The 20,295-nt window shown below is 43.0% G+C and overlaps 1 protein-coding gene across 2 annotated transcripts in view; it reads right to left on the reverse strand.

Moving 5' to 3' along the window:
- LOC110526494 (spondin-1) overlaps nucleotides 1-20,295 on the reverse strand; it is a 137,120-nt gene that overhangs the window by 85,132 nt on the left and 31,693 nt on the right. For both annotated transcript variants that reach the window (XM_036980881.2, XM_036980880.2), the window contains exon 6: nucleotides 18,030-18,178. In XM_036980881.2, coding sequence (XP_036836776.1) covers nucleotides 18,030-18,178 — 149 coding nt within the window. The remainder of the gene's footprint in view (nucleotides 1-18,029; nucleotides 18,179-20,295) is intronic.

Below are 20,295 nucleotides of genomic sequence, written 5' to 3' on the forward strand. Positions count from 1 at the left end.
CATCTACACACAATACACGATGATGACAAGGTGAAAACATGTTTTTCAGAAATGTTTGCTAATTTATTGAAAATTAAATACAGAAATATCTAATTTACATAAGTATTCACACCCCTGAGTCAATATATGTTAGAATCACTTTTGGCAGTGATTACAGCTGTGAGTCTTTCTGGGTAAGTCTCTAAGAGCTTTGCACACCTGGATTGTGCAAGATTTGCACATTATTCTTTTAAATTCTTTAAGCTCTGTCAAATTGGTTGTTGATCATTGCTAGACAGCAATTTGTAAGGTTTGCCATAGATTTTCAAGCCGGTTGAAGTAAAAACTGTAACTAGGCCACTCAGGAACATTCAATGTCATTTTGGTGAGCAACTCCAGTGTATATTTGGCCTTGTGTTTTAGGTTATTATGATTGTTGGAAATCAGACTGAACCAGGTTTTCCTCTAGGATTTTGCCTGCGCTTAGTTCTATTCTGTTACTTGTTATCCTAAAAAATACCCCTAGTCCTTGCCGATGATGCAGACACCACCATGCTTGAAAATATGAAAAGTGGTACTCAGTGCCTCAAACGTAATGCTTTGTAACCAGGACAAAAAGTTAGTTTATTTGACACATTTTTTGCATTTTACTTTAGTGCCTTATTGCAAACAGAAGGCATGCTTTGGAATATTGTATTCTGTACAGGCTTCCTTCTTTTCACTCTGTCAATTATGTTTGTATTGTGGAGTAACTACAACGTTGTTGATCCATCCTCAGTTTACAACTATTACAGCAATAAACTCTGTAACTGTTTTAAAGTCACCATTGGCCTCATGGTGAAATCCCTGAGCAGTTTCATTCCTCTCCGAAAACTGAGTTAGGAAGGACACCTGTATCTTTGTAGTGGCTGGGTGTATTGATACACCATCCAAAATGTAATTAATAACTTACCCTTGCTCAAAGGGATATTTAATGTCTGATTTTTTATGTTTACCCATCTACCAATAGATACCCTTCTTTGCGAGGCATTGGGAAACCTCCCTGGTCTTTGTGGTTTGAAATTCACTGCTCTACTGAAGGACCTTACAGATAATTGTATGTGTGGGGTACAGAGATGAGGCAGTCATTCAAAAATCATGTCCATGCAACTTATGTGACTTGTTAAGCACATTTTACTCCTGAACTTATTTAGGCTTGCCATAACAAAGGGGTTGAATACGTATGGATTCAAGACATTACAGCTTTTCATTTTTTATTAATTTGTAAACATAAAAATAAATAAAACATTTGACATTATGGGGTATTGTGTGACACAGTGACACAAAATCTCAATTTAATCAATTTTAAATACAGGCTGTAACACAATGAAATTTGGTCAAAGTCAAATGGTGTAAATACTTTCTGAAGGTGCTTGGTGCCAGTGCAGTGATGGTGGGATAAACATGAGAGGTGGGCATATGGTGTCATACCAACAGGCTTTTATCCATGCCCACACCCATCTCCCTCTGCTGCTCTGGGCTTTATATGTCGGTCTCTGGAACACTTCCTAAATTCTGTTAGCCAATCACTGTCCACCATCTGTCTATTCCCTTCACTTCTGATATGGCGGTAGGAGTTGCATTTTGGCATCCTCAGTTGAGCAGAATTCTGAGAGACTCAACAAATATGGACAGACACACATAGGCCCAAACATACACAAGGAAACACACAAACACACCACACCATGATGCATGATAGGGTTGGGAAATGTCAATCTTTGTCCTATCATGATTAAATACCATTAAAACATGTTGATATACGTTATTGCCCCCTGTTGGCCAAATTAAATTAAATACAACGTTGGAGAAAAAAAATTACAACATTTAATAAAAAAGACAGCTACTAAGGGCCACTACCTCGAGCTCGCATGCTACGGGAGTGACAAGAGGAATCCTGACAAAATATATTTCGGAGCCGAAACTTTTTTAGTAGCTTAATCCTGTTGGAGCTGTGGCACGAAAACATTTTTTGTCTGTGTGTGCTGACGCACAAGACAGCCTCGTGTAGCGTGATGGGTTATAAATCATTTAGGACCTGAGTGCAGAGCACGCAACTTCTGTCCCCAAAACTGGATGGATGTTATTTAATGACTCACATTTTGCCTAATCTTCCTCTCTAGGCCTAGGCTTCTATGCATTGTAGGTAGCTTCTACACATTGCTAATAATAGGCTATGGAAATAGTACTTTAGCTTTGTGGTAATGCCTAGAGACAACTTATTGAATCAGTGCTTCGTAAAGTATTACATTTCACTGGCTACAGCATGAGGAAAAGACTTTATGTACAATCTCCTTCTAGTACATGAGATGTTTTCTGGTGTCTGTGCACTGAGAAGGATTTGGATTCTAGATCCGCACACACACACACAATGCAATGAAAATGGCTAGCTCTCTACCCCAATAAATCTCAGAATGTGCTTGCCTCTGGCTGTATTGTCCCTCTTTGACAATCATAATAACAGTGTTGCTGGCCAAGGCAGGCAGGTATTAGGGTTTCTGAGCTCTTCGTTCTCACAAACAGGAATATCTCTGCCCGACTCACAAAGCCAACTTGACAGGCCACCAGAAAACTGCCAGTTGGTTAAAATAAAACAATTGTGCCCGCTAAAACACTGGTGCCTGCTTTGCAAACAGAACGTGGGCTAGGCAGATACCAGGCAAACAAAAGGCTCAGCGGGCAGAAGAGTGGCATTGCGAGGGGGTGGAGGAGGGATGGGGGGTGGATTTAGTGGGATTGGGATGGGCAAGGTGGATGTGGTGGCAGCCACCCACCATTAAGACCTGTCTGTCTGTAGACAGGAGTTAGGGGAATGTGTTCTTTGTCAGCTCGCTGTTCTCAGCCCGCTTGTCTCAGGGTTTGGCACGGCTCAGTGAGGTTCAGCCAGGGTTTGGCACAGGGCTAGGGGTCAGGCCCTCACTCCCTGGAGAAGCCGTTTACTGTTAATTGCTCCCCCTCTGGCCAAGCTGACCTCGGACCTCCTGGAGAGAGACAACTTCTGACAGGGATAATTAGACACAGGGCCAGAGAGAGAGAGAGAGAGGAGGAGAGAGAAATAAATAAAAAGATAGAACCATGGTCTGCAGCCAGGTGACTTAATGCTTCCCGGGTCACACTCTGCTCTGTATCTGTCCAGTAACATATCTAACAGAGACATGACCTATGAGAGTCTCTCTAGACAGGCTACGGTGGACATCAATCATAGAATACAGGTCCACTAATCATTACGTCAACACATTGACAAAATAACAACAGTCCCCATTGGCAGCATATGCCAGTGACTGATGGGATGCCAGTTATTCATCAAGATGGAATTATACCAGTTTCTTCATCTGTTTAGGTTTGTGTAGTAAAACGTGGTCTGAATACATCATCTCAGTTTTTTGTCAGTGCACGATTCCTATCAAGAGCCAGTATTCATACTGATTAAGGAAATATTTCTGGCTCATATTGGTGGCATGCAAGGCACACATGTTTCAAACTAGTGTCCTAATTTCTGTCCAAATTCCAAATTCCAATAAACCAAAAAGTTTATTTGTGTCATGCCAATAAACCAAAACCTTTTGAAAACAATATTGTCAGCCATCTGGAATTTCGATGGGGAAAGGATTGACCAATATTGAGCAACTTTCTCAAATGCACTTCCTCTGTAAGTGAGTAGGGGAGGAATTTTGAGAGGAATCATAGAGTTGACCCTGACACACAAGGAAGCAATGCTCAAGAGAAAACAAATAGTCATTTAAATGCAGATGGCACAAGCAATCACTTGTTATATTGACCTACCTAGCTACATAGAGGATGAATTAAGTACATTTATCACAGACCATGACATATTCTATCACAGCTGCTACTTGCAATATCTACATTACATTTCCCATCCATGGGCAGTTGTGCTAGAGGCACAGACACTACAATATCTACCTGGCCTCTTTTGTGAGGGTGTTGGTAGTGAGCAGAGTTTACCCTCTTGGTGTTTTATTATACTGAGAGAGAGAGAGAGAGAGAGAGAGAGAGAGAGAGAGAGAGAGAGAGAGAGAGAGAGAGAGAGAGAGAGAGACAGAGAGAGAGAGAGCGCGAGCGAGTGAGAGAGAGAGAGAGAGAGAGAGAGAGAGAGAGAGAGAGAGAGAGAGAGAGAGAGAGAGAGAGAGAGTGAGAGAGAGAGAGAGAGGGGGGGGAGGATGTAGCTGACGGGCACTCATGAGAGGAACTACAAACCGCTAAGCATCCTGACCCCATTTAAACTACTAAACCCATCACAACCTGACCCCATTTAGCAACCCACTTGTGATCCTGCCTCAATAAAGGCATTTACTTTAATAATACAGAATGCCTGCCTGTTCAGTTTGTGCTCAAAAATAAACCCTGGCAGTTTGTAAATACCGGGTTTCAATTTGTTCACTCATTAAATGAGCAATCAAAATGGTTTAACTGGCTTATAACTGCATGGTGAAGGTTTTTAATGAGCAATCACCATTGCTATCGAATTTTGAGAGTTATCATTATTGCTTGACACGTTTTCACTCTGAAGGAACATGCTACCTAGAGAAACATAAGCTTGGAGGACAGGAGGACTGAAGGCAGACACAGTATATATTTTAACTCCACATGGGGCAGCAGGTATCATCTGGCCGATTCAAGCTCATGCTGACTGGTTGGCGATGTTATTAATCCACAGAGATAGTACAGAAAACTAGCGCGATACTTCAAAACTCACACTGTAACTGAAGGCTAAATATATGGAAGCTTTTAGAGAAGGAAGAGAATGTTTTGGAGGACGCACGGCTCCGAGTCCGTACGGGAGTTGCAGCAATGAGACAAGACTGTAACTACCAATTGGATACCACGAAATTGGGGAAAAAAAGGGCTAAATTTTTTTTTTTAAACTAAATATATTTTAGATTTTAGATTCTTCAAAGTAGGCACCCTTTGCCTTGATGACAGATTTGAACACTCTTGGCATTCTCTCAACCAGCTTCCCGAGGTAGTCACCCGGAATGCATTTCAATTAACAGATGTGCCTTGTTAAAAGTTAATTTGTGGAATGTCTTTCCTTCTAGCTAGCTAGCTAACTTCACACACTATTTAGCTACGTTAATTAAATGTCATCAGCTAGCTAACTTCCTATTAGCTAGCTATCATGATGTAATCATTGTAAATGCATTTGTAGATAACAGGCATGGAAGAGGGTGAAATTGCATCTCCAGCTGTCAGTAAAGAGTGTAGGCTACTTGATAGGGCAGGTAATTTTGTGGCAGGACATTATGAAAGAAGACAGAGAGATAATAGCAACATACTATTCAGTGCTGTCTAATTTGAGTATAATGAAGCCTGTTTCTTTGTGGTGTTTTCTGTCATCAGATATGGAAAGCTGTTTGCAGATGAAGAGAGAGGTCCCAATTATGTCCCAAGAGACTAAGGGTATATCTTATATGCCATAGGTTATATGTGTAGGTCTACCTATGTCAGTAAATGTATACAAAAATACAGTTAAACATCACACACAGAGGAACCTCCAGAGTGGCGCAGAAGTCTAAGGCACACTGTGCTACAGGTGTCACTACAGACATGGGTTCGATCCCGGGCTCTATCACAACCGGCCGTGATCGAGAGTCCCATAGGGCGGCACACATTTGGCCCAGCATCGTCCGGGTTAGGGGAAGGTTTTGCCGGGGGGGCTTTACATCGTGCTCTAGCGACTCCTTGTGGTGGGCAGGGTGCCTGCAGGCTAACCCCGGTCATCAGGTGAACGGTGTTTCCTCCTACACATTGGCGCTGGTGGCTTCCGGGTTAAGCAGGTGGGTGTTAAGAAGCGTGGTTTGGCGGGTCATGTATCGGAGGACGCATGACTCGACCTTCGCCTCCCGAGCCCGTTGGGGAGTTGAGACAAGATTGAAATTGGGGGAAAAAAGGGGGGAAAAAACAAAAAATACAAAACAAAAATCACTCACAGTGTATAAACCTAGTACAATTGGAGCAGGCCTGCTGGAGGTCTGCTGGGTGTGCAGGGTTCTGTTTCAACCAAGCAATAACACGCCTGATTCAACTTATCACATTCTAATGAGTTGATAATCAAATGTGTGATTGCTGGGATGGAATAGAAGTCTACTCACCCAGTAGATCAGAGATCAGTGAGCAAGGTTGGCCACCACTGGTATGGAGTTGTTTTTTTTAAAACTTGAAATGATGCTTTCGTGATAATGGCCTACTTGTTACTACTCAATGATCTATTGTTGTTTAAACTAAGATGTCTACTCTTTACATACAAGTTAGCTTATTTGTACATTTTGAAGTGATGAAGTGTTGATTCTTGGAAGTGACGTGTTTACACCTGTTTGAATTGTTAAACTATCATTCAAAATGAACTAGTGTCAATGTTGATTGATCACATATTACAATCCTGCAATAAAGGGGGAGGTGTCATGTCTGTAATGTGTCTGTGTTTCTGTGTTGTATTCTCAAATATATATATTTTTTGTCTAGTTGTAAGATCTTCAATCAGTTTAATCTGATTGTCACTCTCTCAGTATATCAGTTTTTTGAATACATTTTCGCCAATGTAGTCATAGGCCTAGAATAAGATGGTGTTACTTGCCTTATGAGCATCTGTCATCTAAAGCAGAGAATAGCTAAACTTACATATTGTTTACATGTTGAGCGATATGTTCTCAATTTAAAATTATACCAGTAGTGTACAGTTTATGAGGCAAACTTCTATGTATCACAGGCCCTGGATTAGCTAGTGACTTGGCTAACACAGCTAACATTTTAGGTCAATAAATCAAATCAAATGTTATTGGTCACATACACATATTTAGCAGATGCTATTGCGGGTGTGGTGAAATGCGTGTGTTCCTAGCTCCAACAGTGCAGTAACATCTAACAATTCACAACAATACACAGAAATCTAAAAGTTAAATCTTGGAATTAAGAAATATATAAATATTAGGACGAGCAATGTTGGAGTGGCATTGACTAAAATATAGTAGAATAGAATACAGTACATACATATGAGATGAATAAGCAGTATGTAAAAATTATTAAAGTGACTAGTGTTCCATTACTAAAGTGACCAGTGATTTCATGTCTGTGTATACAGGGCAGCAGCCTCTAAGGTGCAGGGTTGAGTAACCAGGTGGTAGCCGGCAAGTGATGGCTATTTAACAGTCTGATGGCCTTTAGAAAGAAGCTGTTTTTCAGTCTCTCAGTCCCAGCTTTGATGCACCTGTACTGACCTCGCCTTCTGGATGATAGCGGGGTGAACATGCCGTGGCTCAGGTGGTTGATGTCCTTGATGAGCTTTTTGGCCTTCCTGTGACATTGGGTGCTGTAGGTGTCCTGGAGGACAGTCAATGTGCCCCCGGTGATGCGTTGGGCAGACCACACCACCCTTTGGAGAGCGTTTTTTTTTTTTTTAAAACCTTATATGATTATTTTATATATTTTACATGTGATTAGGCCACGGAGAGGGCCAGAGATAATTACAGACACCTGTGATAATCTGAAGTACCCAAAAGGGCCACTAGACGTCTTGTGATAAATTACATAAAATCCTTGAAAGTTACCAAATTTCAATAGTTTACAGGCAAACATTGAACGTTTCCAGTAACATACCCTCCCGTTGCAACTCTACTTCTGAGTCTACACGCACTCACCAAATATACTTCCAAATATAAACCTCTCCCACTCACCTGCTGTCTCAATCTGACCTGTTCTCTCCCACTTGCATACTCTCACCTGCATGTCTTCCATTCCAAATATCCTGATCCTCTCCCACACACAGGTGGTAGCTAGTCTCTTTAATTGAGGCTCCAATTTATTTAGTCTCGCAGTTATAATTAAGCAGGCTAATTGATGTACACACTCGCCTGTACTTTTGCTTCACAGAGAGTAAAGCTTTCAGAGTCTATTATGACATTAAAAACCCCTAGAGTTGATTGACGCCTTCCGCATCTGAGCTGGAAAGTGGCAAAGACATCCCAAAAATGTGAATTCTCGCAAAAACGGCTGTAGCGTCAAAACTGTCTGGGCTACAAACTAATATGACCCCACTATGATGTTCTCCATTTTGTTCTATGACCCCCACAAGTGTCACGGGGCTCATCTGAAGATTCTGAAAACATTTTTGGGAAGTATGGAAGTAGTTTTGTGCCCATCAAAAAAGAGAGTTAAATATAGGACATACACTTCAAAACATTATTCCTTATGATACATTTTGTAACTGTCTTTTTTGCCATTTATGAATGTGTTATTCAATGTGTTTTAATGGGCTATAATAGTAAAGGCCAAATGCATGTTTTAATATACATAAAGGGGTCCTAAAATTCAAAATTAAATCGCTAAATGATCAATGGTATGACCATATTAAAACAATTCCATATGTCAGCTTAGTAGAATCGCATCGGTGAGAGCAGTTCATTTGGCTCCCTAATTAGCATACTGGTAGACTACTTCTGCAGATAAATTATGAAAATATTCAATGAAGATGCTGAATCCTCACTGCAGGAACAATAGGTAGTGGAGAAAAAGCCTCATTCTGGTCAAAAATATAATAAAATAAAACTAATTGAAGGTTATAAAATCTAATGTCATGATACTTAGGCTACATGGTAATATTAAGGATATCGATATAGAACCACTGATTTGATTAGTGTTGACAATGGAGTAGTCAACTGCTGCTTTCTGTGTAGCAAAGCCCATGTTTAACACCTGCTTCATTCTTCAATCATATCTGTAGGTCTATTCATGGTCGCCTGACTTTGTTGTCACGCCCTGACCTTAGAGAGCCATTTAATTTCTCTATTTGGTTAGGTGGACCATCACTGGGCATTCTCTGTTTTGTTTTCTATGTTTCTTTATTTCAATGTTTTGGCCGGGTATGGTTCTCAATCAGGGACAGCTGTCTATCGTTGTCTCTGATTGGGAATCATACTTAGGAATCCCTTTTTCCCTCCTTTCAGTGTGGGTAGTTAACTTTGTTAGAGGCATCATTGCCCTGTTAACTTCTTCGATATAGGGGGCGCTCTTTTAATTTTTGGATGAAAAACGTTCCCGTTTTAAACAAGATATTTTGTCACGAAAAGATGCTCAACTATGCATATAATTGACAGCTTTGGAAAGAAAAAACTCTGACGTTTCCAAAACTGCAAAGATATTGTCTGTGAGTGCCACAGAACTGATGTTACAGGCGAAACCCAGATTAAAATCCAATCAGGAAGTGCCGCATTTTTTTAAACCGCCTCATGGCAATGACTCCTTATATGGCTGTGAAGGAGCTAGGAGTCAGCTTACGTTTTCCATGTTTTCCCCAAGGTGTCTACAGCATTGTGACGTATTTGTAGGCATATAATTGGAAGATTGACCATAAGAGACTACATCTACCAGGTGGTCGCTTGGTGTCCTCCGTTGCAATTATTGCGTAATCTCCAACTGCAGTATTTTTTCGTTTGTTTCTGATGAGAAGCCAGCTGCCACAACTGATAGATTATCGAATAGATATGTGAAAAACACCTTGAGGATTGATTCTGAACAACCTTTGCCATGTTTCTGTCGATAATATGGAGCTAATTTGGAAAAAAGTTTGGCGTTGTAAGTGACTGCATTTTCCGGTATTTTTCTTAGCCAAACGTGATGAACAAAACGGAGCTATTTCGTCTACACAAATAATATTTTGGGAAAAAATGAACATTTGCTATCTAACTAAGAGTCTCGTCATTGAAAACATCTGAAGTTCTTCAAAGGTAAATTATTTTATTTGAATGCTTTTCTTGTTTTTGTGAAAATGTTGCCTGCTGAATGCTAGGCTTAATGCTATGCTAGGCTATCAATACTCTTACACAAATGCTTGTGTAGCTTTGGTTGAAAAGCATATTTTGAAAATCTGACATGATGACAGTGTTGTTAACAAAAGGCTAAGCTTGTGTTTCAATATATTTATTTCATTTCATTTGCGATTTTCATGAATAGGAAACGTTACATTATGGTAATGAGCTTGAGGCTATGATTACGCTCCCGGATACGGGATTGCTCGTCGCTAGAGGTTAAGCTTCATGGTCGTTTTCTTGGCGACATTTATCTTAAATAAAAGGAATATGTACGCTAACAATGCTGCACCTTGGTCAACTTCTTACGACGCCCGTGACAGAACTACCCACCACAAAAGGACCAAAGAGCGTGGTAAAAAGGAAGACTGGACATGGGATGACATCCTGGACGGCAATGGATCCTGGACATGGGAGGAGATCCTGGCCGGAAGGGATCGCCTTCCATGGGAACAGGTGGAAGCAGCCTGGAAGGCGAAGGCAGCTGGGAAAGGGGCCCATCGTTACGAGGGAACACGGCTAGCAAGGAAGCCCGAGAGGCAGCCCCCCAAAACATTTGGGAGGAGGCACACAGGGAGATTGGTGGAGTCAGGTTATAGACCTGAGCCAACTCCCCGTGCTTACCGGGGCGAGCGTCGTACTGGTCTCTAGTGCGCGTTCACAGCCCGGTGCGCTACCTTCCAGCTCCCCGAATTGGACGGACTATAGTGGGCATCCATCCAGGTCGGAGGTTGCCGGCTCAGCGCATCTGGCCGCCAGTACGTCTCTACGGCCCAGGATATCCGGCTCAGCGCACTGTGTCTCCGGTGCGTCTGCACAGCCCAGTGCGTCCCGTGCCTGCACCCCACACGTGCCGGGTCAAAGTAACCATCCAGACAGGACGGGTTGTGCAGACTCTATGCTCGAGACCTCCAGTGCGCCTCCACGGCCCAGTGTATCCTATGCCTGCTCCTAGAACCAGGCCTCCTGTATGTCTTCCCAGCCTGGTGAGTCCTGTGCCTGCTCCCAGAGACAGGCCTCGTGTGTCTCTCCAGTCCAGTGATGATCCATGGCACGAAGCCTCCAGTGATGATCCATGGCAAGATGCCTCCAGTGATGATCCATGGCAAGATGCCTCCAGTGATGATCCATGGCAAGATGCCTCCAGTAATGATCCATGGCACGAAGCCTCTAGTGATGATCCATGGCACGAAGCCTCCAGTGATGATCCATGGCAAGAAGCCTCCAGTGATGATCCATGGCACGAAGCCTCCAGTGATGATCCATGGCAAGAAGCCTCCAATGATGATCCATGGCACGAAGCCTCCAGTGATGATCCATGGCAAGAAGCCTCCAGTGATGATACATGGCACGAAGCCTTCAGTGAGGAGTCATGGCACGAAGCCTCCAACGAGGGTGCCCAGTCCGGGGCCCGCAGCGAGGGTGCCCAGTCCGGGGCCCGCAGCGAGGGTACCCAGTCCGGCGCCTGCAACGAGGGTGCCCAGTCCGGGGCCAGTAACGAAGGTCCCCAGTCCGGGGCCCGCTACGAGGGTCCCCAGTCTGGGGCCCGCAACGGTACTGTCACGCCCTTAGTTAGGTCAGGGTGTGATTTGCGGTGGGCATTCTATGTTTTGTTTTCTATGTTTAATGTTATAAAAGGTTATCTTGCTTAGAAAATAGTTCTGATTATATGGGCCTAGACAATATCCAAAACAACTAGTCACTGAATTCATTCTTCAGTAACTTTAATTGCATAGTCATGTAATTGCAATCCCACGACTCATTTTACGAATCTGGGTGGTAAAGTCGTTAAAGTATTCAATAATTTAGCAGTATATTATGGATGGAATTAAAGCATAAGAATGTACCAGTGGACACCAAAACAGAGCTCATTCTGCATTGTTTTCTGCATGCTGGAACTCCCTGACTGGCAAATGTTTCTGTTTGGCTGGCTACTCCATGTACTTACGAAAAACACTGCGTACGCGCACACACACAGAAACACACACACACAGACACACACACACACACACACACACACAAACACACAAAAACAGACACACACACACACCTAATATATTTCATGGCAGGGAGAGTAGAAGCTTGTGAGTATAATCTCTTATTAAAGATAATACTTTAAAAAATGAACTTCCTCTCCCACTCACATGCTCTCTCAAACTGACCTGCTGTCTCAAACTGACCTGCTCTCTCCAACTGACCTGCTCTCTCCAACTGACCTGCTTTCTCCAACTGACCTGCTCTCTCCAACTGACATGCTCTCTCAAACTGACCTGCTTTCTCCAACTGACCTGCTTTCTCCAACTGACCTGCTCTCTCAAACTGACCTGCTGTCTCAAACTGACCTGCTGTCTCAAACTGACCTGCTCTCTCCAACTGACCTGCTCTCTCCAACTGACCTGCTTTCTCCAACTGACCTGCTCTCTCAAACTGACCTGCTGTCTCAAACTGACCTGCTCTCTCCAACTGACCTGCTGTCTCAAACTGACCTGCTTTCTCCCACTCACTTGCTCTCACCTGTATGTCTTCCAGCTCAAATATCCTGATCCTCTCCCACACGCAGGTGGTAGCTAGTCTCTTTAGTTGAGGCTCCAATTCAGTTATAATTATGCAGGCTGATTGATGCTCTAGCATGATGAACAGCTGAAGAGAATAGGGCCACATTAGTAGGATCTGTGACTTACTAATTTTCCCAGGCCAATCATACTCCTAGAAAACTTTACCAGAACAGTACCAGAACATCTCCTCTATCTCCTCCAACTCATGTTGTGCCATCCCTCATTGGTCCAGCCTGTGGCATCTGTAGCTGTCTGCTCTGTGGTTTCACATAGTTCTGCAGTCTGTGGGCATCTGTAAGCTACTGTGCAGTAACAAAACGCACCCATACTGTTCGAGGAAATGGCAGATTTCACAATGCGCTCGAGAGAAATCATAGTCCCTTCGCCACGTTTCCACCACTCACCTGTGGAGGGAGAGTATTTTTATCAGACTGTCATTAGTGCCTTTGTAATGGCTGACCGCATACACAAATCACCTCAGTGTATGTGTGTGTGGAGGGGGGAGAGGGCAGCAATGCCTTCAGTTACACTACATCATACCAAGTTTCCTGTAAATCAGATTTGCATTTGGCTAATGAAACGTAAAGTCACATATGGCGTGGGGACTATAGAGGAAGGAAATGTTCTCATTCGGTACATTAAGAACACAAGCAGGAACAGATCATGTGGACAGATGCACACAGGCAAGCACACACACACACACACACACACACGCGCGCACACACACACCATTACAGATGTATTCTGGGTCTGTGGTCTGTCAAGACATCTATTCAACAAACCTCCTCACACATTACCCTTTCCCACCTTCATCCGTCCACTAAAATACAATCATTCTTATTAGAGCAACAATGGTGACCCTTGGAATTTTTCTAACATATCATTTAAATGTGATTAAGTGGTCCTATGTCATGTCTGACTCAAACCCTGTGTCATGTCTGACTCAAGCAGAGCAGGAGTACTGAGAGAATGTGGGTGAGGGCTCTTACATGCAATCATATTTTCATTACCAGCGAGTCACATGGGAGAGATTGTAACGAGTGCGGCAGGCAGAAGCATACGGCTGGCTCGCTTTGAAAACATGCAGGCTGTGTGGGATGGACAAACTGAATCCATCATGCATGTATCTTCACCCCTCTTTTCAACACAGACGCTGTAATGAAGTGAAAACACAAAGAACATTCTGTGTATGTAATGCACGATGTATGACTGATACGAGTTTCCTATTGGTTCATACAGAGAGAAGGCCAATCGATACGTGGTTCCCTTTTGTATGGATACAGAGTTGTTTTGTTGAGTGTCAAGTGTGGAGTGTTTCCAATTGGTTTCATACAGAGAAAGGGCCAATCGATATGGGTTTCACTTTTGTATGAAGACTGGAAAGTTGTTGTTCAGTCCCCAGGATAGAGGCAGCGTGGGTAAAGAACACACGCCGTAAATCAAAAGGAACCCAACGGGGAGACACAGCTAGGCAGATGGCACAGTACATCTTGGTCCCGGCAGTAAAAGGAAGACAAACTCGGATAAAAAAATAAAGCGCGTGTGTGTGTGTGTGTGTGTGTGTGTGTGTGTGTGCATGCGTGCATCCATGTGCGTGTGTGTTTGTGAATGGGTTTTGTGTGTGTACAGTATGTGAGCGTGCATACTCAACGCCTGCTTGGCTTGGCAAATGAAACTTTGTATGAACATTGAGATCAGTGCACCCCTTGGCTCGCGTCGAGCCTGCCTATGAATATCAATTTCTGCTTTCTATGAATATCAATTTATAACTGCCTTCATTGCTACGTTGCTAGCCCCGACACCACACCTGTCACAAAGCAAAGCGCCTTTTTGTTTGTGTCAGCATTTATACCAAAGAGTGCTTTCTTGCTCCGCTGCTCAAAAACAGAGCGGCTCCTTCACCCCAGAGGCTAACTTTTCCTCAAGGACAAGGAGAGACTGTGTGTGTTCTCTGAGAAATATTAAAAGGGTGAACACAGTGAATGCAGGCGATAGCAAAGCAGCCCGGGGCAATGGAGCCGTCAACTCCTACTTAACACAGCATATACTGTATGGAGTGCACCAGCTAGTGCCTGTACACCCTCTGAGATAACGAGAGGTTGTGTGTGACTACAGGCTCATCTCCTCCACAGCGCATACACACACACACACACACACACACACACACACACACACTATAAAAAAAACTATAAATCAGTAAAATCATTGATATTGCTGCATGTTTTTGTTTTCTTCAGTGTAGTAGGACAATAAAATAACCATAATGAGGCTATATACAAGGAGTACCAGTACTGAGTCAATGTGCAGGAGTACGGGTTAGTTGAGGTAATTGAGGTAATATGTAAAGTACATGTATGCACGCGGGGGTAAAAGTGACTAGGCAATCAGGATAGATATTAAACAGAGTAGCAGCAGCGTACAGTATGTGAAGAGTGTGAAAGAATGTAGACGTTTGTCTATCTGTGTGTGTGTGTGTGTGTGTGTGTGTGTGTGTGTGTGTGTGTGTGTGTGTGTGTCTGTGTGTGTGTGTGGTGTCAATATGTATGTGAGTGTGTGAGTGTACACTACCGTTCAAAAGTTTGAGATCACTTAGAAATGTTGTCCAATAAAATAACTTAAAATTGATCAGAAATACAGTGTATACATTGTTAAATTAATTTTGTAAATGGCTATTGTAGCTGGAAACGCCTGATTTTTTAAATGGAATATCTACATAGGCGTACAGAGGCCCATTATCAGCAACCATCACTCCTGTGTTCCAATGGCACGTTGTGTTCGCTAATCCAAGTTTATCATTTTATAAGGCTAAGTGATCATTAGAAATCCCTTTTGCAATTATGTTAGCACAGCTGAAAACTGTTGTGCTAATTAAAGAAGCAATAAAACTGGCCTTCTTAAGACTAGTTGAGTATCTGGAGCATCAGCATTTGTGGGTTCAATTACAGGCTCAAGATGGCCAGAAACAAAGACATTTCTTCTGAAACTCAGAAAACTCAGTCTATTCTTGTTCTGAGAAATGAAGGCTATTCCATGTGAGAAATTGCCAAGAAACTGAAGATCTCGTACAATGCTGTGTACGACTCCCTTCACAGAACAGAGCACACTGGCCCTAACCAGAATAGAAAGAGGAGTGGAGCCCCTGGTGCACAACTGAGCAAGAGGACACGTACATTAGAGTGTCTAGTTTGAGAAACAGACGCCTCACAAGTCCTCAAACGGTGGCTTCATTTAAATAGTACCCGCAAAACACCAGTCTCAACATCAACAGTGGGAAGGCAACTCCGGGATGCTGAGCTGTAGTCAATGAACAGCATTATCACGTAGGTGTTGTCCAGGTGAGAACGGGCAGTGTGGAGTGCAATAGAGATTGCGCCATCTGTGGATCTTTTGGGGCGGTATGCTAATTATAGTGGGTCCAGGAAGTCTGGGAAGATTGTGTTGATGTGAGCCATGACCAGCCTTTCAAATAACTTCATGGCTACAGATGTGAATGCTATAGTCATTTAGACAGGTTACCTTGACATTCTTGGGCACAGGAACTATGGTGGTCTACTTTAAACATAGGTATTACAGACATGTTAACTTGCCATTTTTGGGCACATGGACTATGGTGGTCTGCTTTAAACATAGATATTACAGACTGAGTCAGGGAGAGGTGGAAAATGTCAGTGAAGACACTTGCCAGCTGGTAAGCGCATGTCTTAAAGCGTTGCATTAAGGCCTGCAGTGTGAACAAGGCTTAAGTGGCAGCCATTATCACCATGGGATCTGGAGACAGCCAATCGCGTGTACTTTCCCCAGCAATCTCCACTGAAAACCACAGGCTACAGAAATTGTCTCTCTCTCTCCTCTGCCATGTAGAGTACTGTGCAATATTCCATAGGTAAGATTTTCACATCTCCCCCAGGAGAAGGTAATAGTCTGATCCTGTTGCTTTCTACCTGGTTTAAATTGAGTTCTGTTCAGTTGGTGGGGGGATTGCATCGTTTACCATCCACCACTGGGAGAATATGCTACGGAGAGCTACCTAGAATATCAATGTATGCCTACTGTAATAGCTGACACAAGTAGGTGAAAAGAACTATCACCCATTTGTATGTCATCAATTCTCGTATCACTCAACAGTACTGTAACTACTCTGCACTGTAGAGTTAAAACTGACGCCAACCTTGCTTTGCGGCCGTCTCTCCATAAATCCTATATTTGCTCTAATCATTTGGAGAAGGTCCAGGAGGACTAATTCAGATACCATAGCAGACAGTATTGTGGATAATACAGCCTTGTGGATAGGTGGCGGTGATGACGCACAGAGCCCAGCTCTCACAGTGTGCTCTCATTATGTGCCGTGACTCCAGGTCTTCAATATTACCCTACAATAATACACTCTATGGGCCCATCTGCTACACACTAGCACAGGCTATTTAAAGAATGACAGAGAGAGAGAGAGAGAGAGAGAGAGAGAGAGAGAGAGAGAGAGAGATTGTACAGAAAGAGGAGAAGGAGAGGGAGAAGAGAGTGGGAGAGAGAGATGGAAAACTGACAAGTAACAGAGGGAGTGGGAGAGAGTGTGAAAGACATGCACAGGCATTGAAATACGGTGAGAAACTGAAACAGAGGAAGATTTTTACTAGAGGTAAAACTGCTAAACAATATTTCTTATTTAATATTTATTGAACAAGAGAGGTGCTCTCGTACCTACCAACATGACCAATTAACCTTGCATGAATGTGAACTTCATAGGATTTGAGGTCATACCCAGTTGAAAGGGACACATGCCATTAAGCAGACCATTAACCAACATTTGCATTGATACTTATAGTACAGATGTTTGTGTCTTATTTAGGTCATGGCTTGTGGAAATCATTATGCAAAAAGTATTGAATGCTTAAACACACTTTGGAAAAGATTCCATGTTCCAATTCCATGGCTTTATACTGTAAATACCAAGTAGGCACTATCTACTTTGAATATCCAAAGGACGTAGATAACTCAAGTGTCCACCATGTATAAAACCACATAAAGGGGCAGGTTGAGAGACTTACTGTATGTAATTAATTAAAGTACTCTGTAGCTCACGGATCGATCAGAACGCCCACTGAGCTATGTAAACTCAATTACTTACTGTACTGATACCACAGCCACCTGGATTATCCAGAGAGTACAGCCATTGGCTGGCCCATATGGGCCCAGAATGGGAAAAGACCCTCAAACTATGGCAAGTTGAACAATGACTTGAATGGGGATGGTGATTTAAATCATTTTTATGGGCTTGCCATCCTTGCCATACATACAAGACTCATAGATCCTCCACTGCAGTAGCAATAGCACTACCAACATGTTTATAATGGATTCTCAAGCATTCAACCACATTTGAACAACATTGCATTCCCACTTAGAATACAATGCTAGTCTGGACTCCATGTGAGGATGCAGTGAAGCATAACCGGAGAGTGATCCGATCATCTTGGTCAGATAAAAAGTGACATATTGTAGCGACCTTAACCCAACACCCAGAACATCAGCAAGGGATACAGATCTCTTGGCGTAACGGATAAGGTGTTGGCTTGTCAATTGCTGGACCCTCAAATGTGCTGCAATATTAATAGCAGGTGTACGTACATACGGCCGTGCCAAGTCTTACCTTCTGCCTGATCTCTTCCTCCATGGAGACAGGTGATCCCAGCTCGGCCACCTTCTTGATGCCCTCGCTGGCGTAGCCACCATACTCCCACAGCACGTAGTTCTTAGAGTGGGACGCTCCGATGATGGCCGACCAGTGGTTAGCACGCCCTGGTGAGGTTAAGAAACAAAACAACACCAGAATTATCATAATCTCGTACTATTCAGGAGGCAGGCTGGCCAAACATTTGTGCCAGTGAAAGGTTTGCACCTATTCCCATTCTGCAACGCATAGTATATATTGGTAAAAGGTATGTGTATAAAAAGTGAACAAATGTAATTAAGATAAGATGAATGTAAGGTTACGGAATGTTCTATTTATTATACACTTTGAAAATGACAGATGATGATTCATATAGAAGTAATGTACATGTCAGATCGTGACAGTAATTATAGTACTATTTTACTTTTTTTTTTACATCAGAGGCTCAGTACCTTACTCTCAGTAAATCTCTGTAGACATTTACGCTCGATTGCAATGAACAAGTAGAACTTAACATGCTACTGAAGGTTACCACTAGAATTTTTTAAACACTACTAACGAAAGGGAGATTACGTGCACCTGCGTGGTTAAACTAAGCTTAATTGCAATGAAAAACCCACAAGGATAAACCATCAGATCAGTTGATCTCTTGTTACCGTGTCAAGAGATTATGATACCAGACAGCTGGTCTAGATTCTCTACTTCTGCCCCCAATGAAATACTGACCAGTAGCATCGGAAAACCGTAAGGCTGATGAATGTAAAAAAATACTTATTTGAGTACAAGAATTGTAGGCTAGACCATCAACATTAGTTTTCATTCATGTCGGTAAACAGAAGACAGTAGATTTGCAGTGGTAAACGACAAAATGTTTTATTTTGGTTGTACAGAATTATTGTCAAATAGATAAATCGCCCTTAGTCTGATCATGAAGTAGGACTAAGTTGTTCTGATGACAATACCAACCAGAGGGTGAAATAGTCTGATAATCTTGACATCTACGTTAGGGAGTTGTAAATCGATGGCCAATGTGGGTTGCAATTGAGATCAGTTGTGTGGGTGACTTTAGTGTGTATTGATGGTTTAACGAGAGATCAGATGGCAATAATCTGGTGGCTTTCGATGGTTGCAATTGGCCCATACAGTCTATTGCAATGTTCAGAGAGACACAATGATGAGCTGTTCAAGGCTATAAACAAGTAGGAAAACGTATATCAGGAGGCTGCTTTTCTGGTTAACGGCAGTTTTAACTCTGTGTCATTAAGACGAGTCTCCTTCGCCACTAGAGGCGATAAAGTCCTAGACCACTGTTATTCTACCCACAAGCAAGCATACAAGGCCCTGTCTCATCTGCCATTCGGCAAATCAGATCACGACTCCGTACACCTGCTTCCTGTTTACAAGCAGAAGCTCAAACACGAAGTACCCGTTGAGAAATGGTAACCAGAATCAGATACTATGCTACAGGACTGCTTTGCTAGCGCTGACTGGAATATGTTTCGAGACTCCGCCGATAAAAATAAACGAGCTAACTACCTCCGTCACCAGCTTCATTAGGAAATGCATTTGCGACTTTGTCCCCACACTGAAGGTTCGATGCTTCCCCAATCAAAAGCCCTGGATTAACACTGAGGTTGGCGCTAAACTAGAGGTCAGGGCTACCGCACACAGGGCTATCGCTCCCGAGTGACGCAGCGTTCTAAGGCACTGCGTCTCAGTGCTAGAGGCGTCACTACAGACCCTGGTTCGATTCCAGGCTGTATCACAACCAGCCATGATTGGGAGTCCCATAGGGAGGTGCACAATTGGCCCAGTGTCGTCCGGGTTAGAGTTTGGCCGGGGTAGGCCGTCATTGTAAATAAGAATGTGTTCTTAACTGTCTTAACTAGTTAAATAAAGGTTCAATAAATATAAATACATATCGCAGACAACCCTGAGGCTACAGCTGAGAGCCGGAACAAAGAGATGAGAAATCCCACTATGATCTCCGCAGCGTAATCAAACGATCAAAAGGACAATATAGGAATAAGGTGAAATCATATTATACAGGCTCCGATGCCCGCCGCATGTGGCAGGGGCTACAGTCCATTACGGATTACAAAGGAAGACCCAACCGTGATCTGCGAAACAATGCCTCTCTACCAGACAAACTCCATGCATTTTATGCAGGCTTTGTCAATAACAATATTGTGCCGGGTGTGAGTGACACCACTATTGCTCTCCGAGGCCAATGTGAGTAAGGTCT

Source organism: Oncorhynchus mykiss, chromosome 6, assembly GCF_057628025.1.
Source record: "Oncorhynchus mykiss isolate SJ-2025 chromosome 6, ASM5762802v1, whole genome shotgun sequence".
Taxonomy (NCBI): Eukaryota; Metazoa; Chordata; class Actinopteri; order Salmoniformes; family Salmonidae; genus Oncorhynchus; species Oncorhynchus mykiss.